This window comes from Diceros bicornis, chromosome 3 (assembly GCF_020826845.1).
Source record: "Diceros bicornis minor isolate mBicDic1 chromosome 3, mDicBic1.mat.cur, whole genome shotgun sequence".
In the NCBI taxonomy this organism is placed as follows: Eukaryota; Metazoa; Chordata; class Mammalia; order Perissodactyla; family Rhinocerotidae; genus Diceros; species Diceros bicornis.
This window is the reverse complement of record NC_080742.1, coordinates 64078327-64090667: the sequence shown is the minus strand read 5'-3', so window position 1 is coordinate 64090667 and position 12341 is coordinate 64078327. Positions and strand designations below refer to the sequence as shown.

Below are 12341 nucleotides of genomic sequence, written 5' to 3'. Positions count from 1 at the left end.
TCACCTGGTTCCCTTGATCACAAATAATTCAATGCATTCCTTAGGCTTTTGGGGGAGTTTGTAAAGGTGCATGAGGCGCCATGAACCTCACTGGCACAGTGATCTTATTCCGGGGACAAAGCTCCTTTTGTAAGAGAAGTTGTGTGTACAGGGCCAAATTCTCTTGCTTACTGATGGTTCTCCTCCATGCCAGCTACCCTTAACCCCATTAGAGCTGAAGGACCCTACCATAAAATGAGCCCGTTTCTTCTGCTATCCCCACACCCCTCCGCCTCAGAGTTGCTCCCATCCCTGTAGCAGAAAGTTGGCGCAGGGCTGGGTTCGCTATCTAGATAATCTGTTGCCTGCAGAAATGCACTTGCTCAGTTCTTAACTCTGTACACTCCCAGTCAAGTGAGAAACTCAGGTGTTAGCAGTTGCTCTTGGAAGATCACTCTTTAGTTCTGTTCAGAGGCCAGTTGGTTGAGTCGCTTTACGATCATGTTGTTGATTTTCTTAAGATCATCTATGTCCTTTCCCTCAGCTATTAGTCTTCTTGACACATCATCCATCTTGTTTCCAGTTTGAACTTCAAAATGGAAAACAGACTGTGTTACATAGGTTTCCAGTGTGGTCCATCAAGACTCGTCAGAGCCCTGTGTTGGTGCTCAGGTGAGCACTGAAAGGCCCTCTTGGCAAATGCCCTCCTCCAACATCCCACACAGCCCAGAAGCCCCAGAGAGAAATTGCTGAAGACTGAAGTTATCTATCAAGTGAATTATTTTTACAGCTTCTTGGTGCCAGACTAGACTACCTTTGGCAGCTCTGCACAGATTTTGGCGGAGAAAGACATCGCTGTGAGCAACAGAAAGAAATCCATGTGTCTGATTATTCCCAGAGCAGTGATTGTTACATTGTCTCATTTGAGACCCATTCTCAGAAAAGGTTTTCAGTCCTCATCTGGGAAATGAGAATTTTTGGGTTCCAGCCTATTTTGACATAGCTCTGCTGGTTCTGAATTACCAGCACACAATGAATGTGTAATAATTCCTCTCAGACCACCCTGAGAGCAGAGAGACAATATTTTCAAAATAAACAGAACCCCTGGTAATAGAGTAAGCTAGGGAATGGAACATACGGAGGTCTGTTTATCAGAGTCAAAATTTCCAAGAAATGCAGCACAAAATCAGCACTCAATTAATAGTTGAGCTTCTTATCATTTCCATTTCAGAAAGGTTTTTTCCAAGGTATCTTTCAGGAACTAATAATGTTAGTAACACACTATTGGGTTTAGCCAATAAACTGACGTGGAAAGGTAAACTAGATGTTAGAGCTTCACCTTCCAACCTTGGGACAAATTATTGCCCAGAGCTGCTTCTCCCCCATATCTGAAAAATTATGTTGGATGAATTATAGTTCAAGACATGAGGGAAGAGTCTTAATTGAGCTTCGCTGCAGAGCGAGGCAGAGCTACCACTGGCTTCTGGGGAAAAGTGTGAAAATGAAGTAAATCCAAAATATGTGATGTCCTTTCCCTTCTTGGGAACCTCCTACATTAATCAAACACAGAAGGAAGTAGCAGCCATGTTGGCCTCAGTCTGTTCCACAATACACTGGTTGCAAATTAAATTCCAAAGAAGAAAAAGGATTCTATGTGCAAAAAAATTAGAGAAAAATTATATACTAATATGCCTCTTGGAAATTCACAAGATTAAAAATAATCCCTTGAGCATTACCTAACCCAGCAATTCTCAAACTCATTTGATCAGAGAACCCTTTTTTTTCTTTAGGCAATACTTAGTAACATCCCACACACCTAATATTCTCTGGAATACACTGCTTGGCCGCTCGAAACTGCTACCTGGGGCCACACAGGCATCCAGAGTAATCTGCTCTTGCTGTCCATTATTCCTCTTTAGGACTGAGATTGTGACAAAAACGTAAGGCCCAATGGTTTCATAAGAATGTAGTCAGTATAAAATAGTCTTATTGCTCTTGCACAAAAATGCCAGAGTTATAAAGAATACACGAGTTCTTGCACTTCAGTTAAAAGGATGCAAATTGCACTGAATCCCACTGACAGCAAAAAGGTTTCCTTGTTAAAGATGAGCACAGGTCAAGTTCATTCGCAGATGCCTGTGCCAGCTGTGGTCTTAGGTTGTCTGAAAACTGCAGGAAGCCTTTATTATGACTTCAACATAGGCAGTGGGATGCAGGCGACCTCTGGAGGCAGGGAGGCCGGGGTGTGAATCCCAGTTCTGCCTCTTATTAGCTGGGTAAATGTAGAGAGGTAATCTCTCTGGGCCTTAGTCTTTCATTACTAAAATAGAAATATTAGACACTACCTTGAGGGGTAGAGTAAGGATTTAAGATAAAGAATTTAATGTGTCTGGCGCACAGTAATTGTCCGATAAAAAGACATTCTTCCTTATTCACGTCCTCTTTCTGTTTCTTACTTGATATAAATTTGCCCTCAATATAAAACACTACAAGCAAATATAAATTCTATTTATACCAGAGGAGTATGAAAATGGTGATAAAGCGCCTGGTCTTTCATGTCAGGCAGGAGTGTCTTTGAGCCCTGATTCCAAGCTCATTAGCTGTGTGATCTTGGGCATGTTAATTAATCTCAGCCTCAGTTTCAGCATCGATAAAACCAGAATCATAATAGACCCTACACTATAGCGTTGTTACGAGGTTGTGCACAAGCTGACCTCAAGTGCTCAGCCCAGCACCTGGGACAGAGTGAGCACCCAATATACAGCATCTTTGTATCATCATTACCCTCAATCTTACTACTTATCATTCCACAGAAGAGAGAAGTTCTTTGGGTTGCTCCCAGGTCAGTAGGCATTCCTAAAATTTCCCAAGTTTAACTCAGTCATTACCCCAGATGGGTGTGGTGTGATGATCTTTGGAGCATCAATTTATGTTGAAATAACATTTCAAAAGAGTAATCTATGTGCTTTTTTTCCGGCCCTGCAGGTTCAGGGCCAACCCTCCTGCAACTGATACTCAGAAGCAAGGCCACCATTACTGTAAGGATAGTTCCCACTGTAGCTTCTCAGTGCAAAAGGGCATCAGCTGGGTGAGAGAGAGGCAATTAAACACAGAGCCAGAAGTTCCCCACCAGCCCCAACGCCCAGGCCAGATAAAGACCTTTAAGATGGAAGGAGGAAGGAGTTTGGGGGAAAAGGGATTAGAAGCTGTAAAAGAGTCATGCCCCTGCCTACCTCTCTCCTCCCATCATCACCACTACCTCCTCTAATCCTGAAGGAACGCAAATTAGCGGCATTCCAAGGACGTGGGCTCCACTTCTCATAGAGGATTTTTGAAGGCTACAAGGCCTGCAAAGCATGAAAAGGCAGAAGAAATGATAGTGTGGTGGATCCAGGAGAAATGTGTCCAAGATGACTCCCCCCTCTCAGGCTCCTTCCACTTTTTTTGTGTGTGTGAGGGAGATCAGCCCTGAGCTAACATCCATGCCAATCCTCCTCTTTTTGCCGAGGAAGACTGGCCCTGAGCTAACATCCGTGCCCATCTTCCTCCACTTTACATGGGACGCGGCCACAGCATGGCCTGACAAGCGGTGCGTCAGTGCGCGCCCGGGATCCCAACCCCGGCCGCCAGCAGTGGAGCATGGGCACTTAACGGCTCCACCTCGGGGCCAGCCCCTCCTTCCACTTTTAAGGGGGGGTGGGAGGGAACGAAATAATTCCAGGTGATGGTACACAGGGGTTAGGTGAGAGAGAATACTGGTGGGTGGGGGCGACGTGCAGAAGGAGGGGACAGCATCACAAGCGGACAGCACCCCACCCCCATCCACAGCAGAGAGGAGAGTGGCACTGAGACCTTGGGGATCTCTTGGCTGAGGACCTGTGTGGGAAAGCCTGGGTCGCCACTCAAGGGCACCACATGCACACGTAGGCAGGGCAGGTTGTATCAGAAGCAGGAGGCCAGCAGGAAAGAAGCCAGCCTCCTCACATCCCCAGGACTGCCTCTGGTGCTTCTAATTGATTTCTGGCAAGTGAGAAAACCTGGACAGGAGTTTGAAACCTGAATGTGACTATATGTTACAGACCTGAATTAATGGAAGAATCTATGCATTGGATTAAAAAACCTAGAATTAACCAGAATAAGCTGCCTACCATTTGACAGCTAGGGACTCCAAGTGAGAAACTGAAGTGTTTCAGAAATATTTAATGTACGTGTCTGTGAACTTCCGGCACTGTGGGCTTATGTAGTGGGTGTAGGCTGCAGCGACCCTGCCCCCGGTGAACAAGAGCATTCGCCCTGGGCGTTCATTTGCCCTCTCTCTCTCCGTATAAGCACTGATTGCCAGAAAGCATGGACTTGTTACAGGAGCAAAGTGAGACAACCAGCTATGAAGGCAGTGCATATAAGTAATGAAAAACCTGTCCGTGGTACTTACCTATTAGAAATATCACGAAGGAAACCAGTGCCAGGCTAATGATCAGCACGATTATCAGCCCCACAAAAAACAGACTGTGGCTTCCATTTCCTGAGTTAGTGCCAACGTCTGGGATTTTCTCCTCTAGAGCTAATAGGAAGCAAACAACGACAAAAACTCATCAGCATACAGCTCACCAGCAGAACTGAGCAGTCCCCCATTAGTAGAGATTTGAGTAAGGGATACGACCATTTTCTCTCCAATCACTCTAGAAAGTGACATGTTTTAGGAACCTCTGGGCGGGATACTCTTTGTGAATTTTTTACCTTCTTCTACACCGGTATTCAAAGAACAAGCAGAGTCAAGCTATCTCCTTACCCCTGTTTGGGGGGTGGGGGAGGGGGATTGGGTAAAGAAGTTGGGGGTTAAGAGTGATGGAGGATTTATTGCCCTTTTCCCAAAGTGACCCAGGAGTAAAGCACAGCTGGCCGTGGGACACCTCCCCTGCATGGAAAGCTGAACGCTCTGGGATATCTCCCAGGAAAGTCCTTTACCGTAGGAATAATCAGTTATGCCTACACCCATTTAAACAAAAAATGGCCCTGATGTGTTTCTTAAAGCTGTTTTCAGCATGGACATGTTCTGGAAGCAAGGTTCTTTTAAATGTCTTGCTGTTGAACTGAGAATGCAGCCACACTTATAAAACAGCTTTGTTTACCCACTTCACCATAAATTGTCTTCATTGGGTTATCATTTTGTAAGGCCTATTTGCCTAATAACACCCAAATTGAATTGAATAAGACATACAGAAACTTGGGGAATGGAGACCCTTGGTTGCTTTCTATATTCTCTCCTACTTCGCCTCAGTTCCACACACTGCTACTTGATTACAGATAGATGAGTGGCTCATGTCCCGTGCTTTTAAGTACATCCTGTGTCAACCTCTCAACGGCTTTTGCTTCCTAGTCAAAGCAACAGCATCTGCTGGCACCCAAACATCTACTTTTATTGAGACTGACTGCAATAAAAACAGGTGGAAATCTGAACACATTCTGATGAAGAAAAAGCAGGAACTCAGAAAGAATTTAGAAGGGGAATAATAGATATAAAATTGGGACAATAAGAGTTTAGAATGCATATGAAACAAATGGCAAGTGGACAATTAACACCTGTGTTTGAATGTCAGCGTTTAAGCTAGAAAAATGGGGCTCAGAATGCTCTAATAGAACTCCTTTACAATATTTAGGGGACAAGATACACATTTAGTACTTAGCAGATTTTTATTGCTTCATTCACCCTTTTCTAGGCCTTTAATTGGGACAATTCATAATTTGTAAGTAGAAAATGAAGTTGACTTTTTGTCCAACAAAATTTTAATGATATTTTTTAAAACTGGAGGAATGTTTGGAGCATTTTCTCAGCAATCCACAATGAAGTAAGATCCCTCTAGGAAAGCAGGCACCATCCGTGACCTGGCTGTGGTCACTAGAAGGCACGACAGCAGCGGAGAGAGATAAGCAAGCCTCTGGGAGACCAGCTCTGCAGCCTCCTCCCCTTTCCAGGGAGAGAAACTCCACAGGGAATTCTCAGAACTTTTGAAGACAAGCGTTCAATTCTTGCTTTGGAGCCAAGAGATCCCATAAGTCATCAAGTATTCAAGGAACAAAAGCAAAAATTGCCTAATAATAAATAGCATTTTCATTGCCAGGCTGTTCCTAGTGCCCACCCCGCACCCCCCCCCCCACGCCCCCAGGTCCAGATTAGCATTTGCTATTTTTAGGTGGCCTAGAAGCCAGGAAAGGCCACCAAGCCTTGGAGGGCACACATACGGAACAGATGCTGCGAGCCGGCAGGATAGAGGTTTAGTTTGTTTAGGTCGTTTATGGAATCCACAACATAAAGCTTTCTATCTTCATAAATGCCGCGAGAGCCAGTGTCCTGGGAAGAATGATTCATTGTCCCTGAAAGGAAACACTGACGTTAAGTAAGAGGCTGGTCTGGGGAACTCAGCTCCGCAAGAATCACAGCCTGCAGGAGACTGGACAGGCATGGAAAGAACCACCCACAAATACTATTTCCAACTGAAGGTCTAGAAAAGCTTTGCTTGTCCGGAAGAAAATATTTCCTTCTGGGGATAACTTTGTAACTATTCTTTTTGCTTTGCTTGCCAGGAAGCTCAGAGTCCAGCGTGTGGCCCAATGTTAAGAACTGTACCGTGCTTTATACACTACTTATCTGCTTATGCTCTTACCTCCTCTTCAGATTTCTCAATTCTGTCTACATTTTCTCTGGGCCTGCTTTTCATTTCGTAATTGATTTAAAAATTTTTCTCTCTTACTACATTGTTCATATTCTGGGGCAACGCCTCAAATCCCTTGTGCAAGGAGACTATATATAAACATATAGAAAGATAAAATTAAGCTAGTTGGCCTGTGGCCATAGAGATTCTGAGAGAAGGGAACATTACTGTGACCCATTCTAATTGCATGAGGCTTTAATACAAAGCTGTAATTTTTATATTCTCCCTCAATATGGTATGTGAGGCTCCACCTTAAAATGTATCCTTTAACCATTAGATGCTGGCTGTGAATCTTCAAGACCAAATCTTAGCAAGCTTAGATGTTGTAAAGAGGAATCCTGCAGCAGTCAGAGGCTACAGGCCAGGACTTCTGAGGTCTCTTCCCCTGAGTTTCCTCAGATTGAGGTCACTTACGTAATAAGTAATTTTAAAATTGAGGTTTACATTTAAGGTAATATTCTAATGACAGCACAACTTCAAGCAACACTGAAAAGCCTGCTATTTTAAGATCTCTCCAGAGCACAACCGAGAATCTGTGGCCTTTTAATTGCACGAAAAGAAGGCTCTAGGAAGACAAAATACAATGACTATAAAAGCTTTCTCTTTTATCATTATCTCTTTTCATAAAATGAGTCTAATAGTGATATAGGATTTTTTTGATCTGCAAAGGATTTTAGACGTGCTCTCCTTTAGCCCCCATCCTTTCCACAAATGAGGAAATGGAAGCTCAGAGGGTAAAGACATTTCCCTAGCTGCAGAGCTGGAAGTGGCCTCTTGCTTCAGAGTTCACTGCACCTTCCCTTGTGCTACTACACTCCTTCTCTACATCCCTCCCTAATCCTCTCTCAGGACTCAGCTCAAACCTCACCTCCTCTAAGAATCAACCTGTCTTTCCTTTGTGCCCTTGCTGGTTGTGCCATTCTTCTATCAGAACACCTATAATATTTTATCTCATTTATTTGCTTACATCTTTGACTTCCCCAATTAACTGAAAACTCCTTAGGGTCAGCACCAATCCTATTCTTCAAATGCCCAGGGCCAACTTTAGAAGCCAGTGACTTATGTTAAGTTGGAGCACTTAAAATATTTTATTTGGGGTTTAAATCTCACTATTTTCAAAAGAATTTGAGGCAGTTAATAATAAGGACACTAACAGAAATAAAACTGAGGGTAAAAGTCCTCACGTGACATCTTTCCAGACTTTTAGTAAAGTCAAGGCAATAAACTTCATGCCTGCCTATATGTGGCAACACAGTGTTTACTTCCTGTTAACATTTTAAAAATTTCCTCTAATATCCAGCCACAGAATAAAGAGAAATATAATTAGAGTTAGGAGAAATCAAATTCAGAAAAAAAGGATATGAACACCTATAAAAGATCTGAAAAAAAGCATCAGCCATTTACTAAATAACTTAAACTGCACTCTAAAATATTAAAAGCCAGCAATTTCCCAGTAATACCTAAAACCTATTAGTACTTGTAAAAAATGTGCTCCCAGAACCCTAGCTAAGAAAAACAGTGAGCTCAAAAAGTCATGGACTAATTAAATTTTTTTTCAATCAAGATTAAAAACTAAAAATGGTGTTTCAGTTATCCTGAAATTTTAATGAACAAGAACACATAATTCCATCAGTATTTTAGGTAAGGTACTACTGAAGCACTTTATATATTGATGTTATTGAACTCCAAATTTACTTCATGGAGCATTCATAAGTGAACGACTTTAAGTGGCAAAAAAAAAAAAAAAGTAACAGCCCATGGAGTAGAGAGGCCTTAGAGATCAATCAAATCTCATCATTGTATAGATAAAACCAAAAGTGTTGACTAATGCATGGTCACAGATTCCTAAACTATTTTTCTCGAAATTTTTTATATTTTATCATTTTTTATACTTTATTATCCCAAATACTAATATTTGATGAGGAATAAAGGTTGTATGTGTCACATCGTAGGATCCTCGTTCCAAACACAGCTTCTATTTTAGTCTGGGTGACTGATGCATGGTTCATTTTTAGATCTCTGACTTAATATCTTTGAGCCTTAGCTTCCCCTTTAGGAATGTAATTACTATTGCTTAAATCTCATACTGAGGCTTAAAGAACGTTTACAAAGTGGAGGACTAGCTAGAAAATCATAGCCACAAAAACTGACTTAAGAGCAGTGCAGCTAATAAAATCTCCAAATTATTGGCCTTGCTACCAACTCAAAAGGTGACTCAATGCAACATCAAATCCAAAAGCACTAAGACAACAACTTAGAGTGAACTATGAAGTGCTCTGAAAAAAAATTTCTTCTTTAGGGTAAAGTCACAACGTAAATAGATGCTATTTCAATGTGTTTTAAAATTATGTGCAACATGCAAATGGTAAAAAAAAGAACTAGTAGAGAAAACTGAGTTAGGTGTGGTTCATGGCCACCAAGAGCTTGCAAATGACTCTGCAAGTAAATGGATACAAGATCACATGGCCCTAAAACCAGGACCCACAGCTGTTTGACACCCAGTTGTTGCTATCTTTGGTATCTCCATATGAGGGCATCTGGGAACAACCAACGGGGCTGGAAAAGCCAGTGTTACTAAATTCTGCATTGCTCTAACTCGACCCTCCTTCCCGACTCTGGTGTGCAAATTTGCTCATTAAGTAAGATTGACCAATGCAGCATTCTTTTAATGGAACCCTTTCTAATACCTTGTGCTGAAACATGTAAGTAATTTCATTTTCCTCCCGTTTAGATCAATGCTAACCGCTGATTCTTTTTGTCTTGTAAGAATTCTTTGACTACCTACAAATAAATATTCTGACAAATATAGTTGCCTATGAAAAATTGCTTCGCTCTTTATTTTTTCTCGTAGGTGCTCAGTATCAAACCACAGAAACAACTCACACGAGTATTGCTTGCCACAAAATCAGAATTGTTATAATAGGGCTTAATTCAAAGCTAATAGGAAACTTTATTGAGTGAGTCGTGGTAATTTGTTCTTTAATCTTATTTCAGAGTCAGTGCCTCTTCAGATTCAGGAAGTAATTTTTAAAATCAACTCTAAATCATTTCTATCAAAAGTTAAAAGCACAGAACACACGCAACAAAAAACATATCAGCCTCAAGAATCGTAATTCAGTCTCAGTAGAGGAATAGCATGCAAATTACTTACAAAAATGTGAGCTTTCACTGCTAGGTTACCAGAAAAACAAAAACAACTAATTATTCGGAAGCAACTACAACAAAATTTTCTACAAATTCTGTATTTCCTTCTTTGCCTTCCTTCAGCACACGGGTGCTCCTAGAAGGCCCATAAACCCCAGCATGAAACCGTTGGTCTATATTTAGTGTTAATTTAACCAAGCAGTGTAAGATTCCAAATACTGACTTTCTTCACAATGTCTAAGGTTTTTAGTAAATATATTACTGATACTATGCTTTAAAAAGAAAAAAACCACCATTCCTTGATGAAATTGGTAACTGATGAGGTTCTTATGGGGCTGAAGTTAATGTCCCTATTTGGCCGACACAACCGTGTAAGCTGACACACTTCCAGCACTTCTGCCACGGTATGCTCCATATATAAATATCTGGTAGCAGGATGGAGCTGCCACTCTGACAACTAACTTGCACAGGACTACCAGACCAACCAGAGGACTACAATAAAGAGGGACAGGATAAGGTTGTGACATTATAATGAGGATGATGCAGGTCAGAGGACTCCTAGGGCTTCCAGTAGCTACAAAAAAAGATTGTGAGTGGGAGATCGTCTGGCTACAGACCCACTGCAGGTGATGGAAGCACTTTGTCTCATCAACGTCCTTTCCTTTTCCAAGGCTTTATTCTGTGACTTTTTATGCATCTTGTTTTCTCAGGAATGTCAGCCTTTCTCTTATGTGGTTCCCTCACACACATGCCAAGGAGCTTCTGCCCTCTGGTGTACATAAAAGAAGCTACAGTGAGGAGGAGACCTGCAATCCCATAAACCCAGATCCTAGACCCCAGGGACGAACTATCCCAGCAGGACACTAAGGGTTAGGTGATAAACTGATATATAATCCCTTATAATCCTACCTTCCATGGCCATGACTAGATGGACATTATTCATCCTTGAAACACATTGCATGTCAAGTAGAAAATATTTGCTCCATAAAATTTCCCTCACATCTATAGTATCCATTATAGACCTCACTCTACTTTTGGGAAAAAGGAACATCATTTTCTTAAGCTTCATCTACACCCGAGGAGCAATTCATGAAGTAGGACAAGATAATTAATAACTGTTTTCTCAGACGCAGATTATACGTTAAAAAGCTATGCCAAATTTCTTGAAAAATGAAAATGTTTGTTAGCTATTAATTATCATGCTCAGTTTAAAAAATAATCTCCCAACTACCTGATCTATCTTAAACCATCTAACCTTTGAAGAAAAATAGAATAGCCACATTTTGAGCATTTACTGTGTGTTTTTCTCTCTCCTGTAACTTTACAACCCTGTGATCCAATCCCTCAGGGATGAGGAAAATGGAGACTAAGCAATTCCTCACACTGTAGTCTGAATTCCATGTTTCACCATATTTTACACCAGTGAAGGGAATGAGATTTTTAATGGCTTGTGACCAGTTAGACTTATGAGAACCACTTAAGAGCACAGCAAGGTAACCTACCTCATTTTATCTATTATGTACCTGAAGAGTTTTGGGTCACAAGAAGAAAATAGGTATTCTCACCTGAACTGTTTAATCTGGGGACATTTTCAAGTATTTCTTGCTTTTTCTTTCAAATATTATATCTCACTGTATCTAGATTAAACTCCCAGGAAATTCAGTAAATGCTATCAAAGGCTTGAGTCACAGATGCTCATTGCTTCAAAATTTATGCTTGAGCCTCAAAATAAAGAACTTATTAGGCAAGGACCATTTCAAACTCCTTTAAACCAGCAAAATTAACCAAGAATCCAGGAATGAACTGGTCTATCATACACCATTTTACTAATTTCAAGAAAACTCAAGCATTCTTACACATTGAATCCCCAGTAAATCTGTCCAGCAAATACCCATCAATTCCATGAATAAAAAAAAAAAAATCTATAAATTTAATATGCAGATTAACATGTTTATCTCTTCTTCCTCCTAAAACCCCAGTAAAAAGGCAGAATAGGTAAAAATTACAAAACAAGAATGAAAATAGGAGAAAGCAATGGTGAACAAGATTTCAGCAAATGTATTGAATAGGAAAAGGAGGGAGTATTTGGTACCTGCCTTAGCAGACCTCCGGAGGACTATCCCTGATGAGTGATGTGACTGATCCCGCTTAATTCAGGCAGGCTCAGGAACTGGAGGCAACAGTGAAGTATGGCGCTAAACACAGGCAGGTAATTTCATGTTAGCCAAAAATAAAATGCAATAGACGATTGGAAAACCATGTTACATAAACCTCTCAGAAAGAAAAAGAAATGAGCAAGAAAGAAATAAGCCCAGTGGATCAATCCAGCAGCTCTAGTATCTTGAGTTCTAGAACAAAGAAAATGGGGGGGGGGAGCATGGTCAAGAACTTAAAAATATTTTCCAGATTGCCAGAGCCCACCAAAGCACAGTATCACCCAATTTTAGAGCACTAGAGACAAAGTGATTCTAAAAGCAAAAGAAAACAAAGAAATCAGAAACAAAAATC

The 12341-nt window shown here is 41.1% G+C and overlaps 1 protein-coding gene across 1 annotated transcript; it reads right to left on the bottom strand.

Moving 5' to 3' along the window:
- Positions 1–228: 228 nt before the first annotated feature.
- On the bottom strand, positions 229–8937 carry LSMEM1 (leucine rich single-pass membrane protein 1). Its single transcript, XM_058528596.1, has 3 exons — positions 6220–8937; positions 4412–4540; positions 229–568 (listed from the first exon to the last, which is right to left on the bottom strand). Exons 1-3 carry the CDS (start codon positions 6344–6346, stop codon positions 438–440), a joined length of 387 nt encoding a protein of 128 aa, XP_058384579.1. The 5' UTR covers positions 6347–8937; the 3' UTR covers positions 229–437.
- Between the last annotated feature and the right edge of the window lie 3404 nt (positions 8938–12341).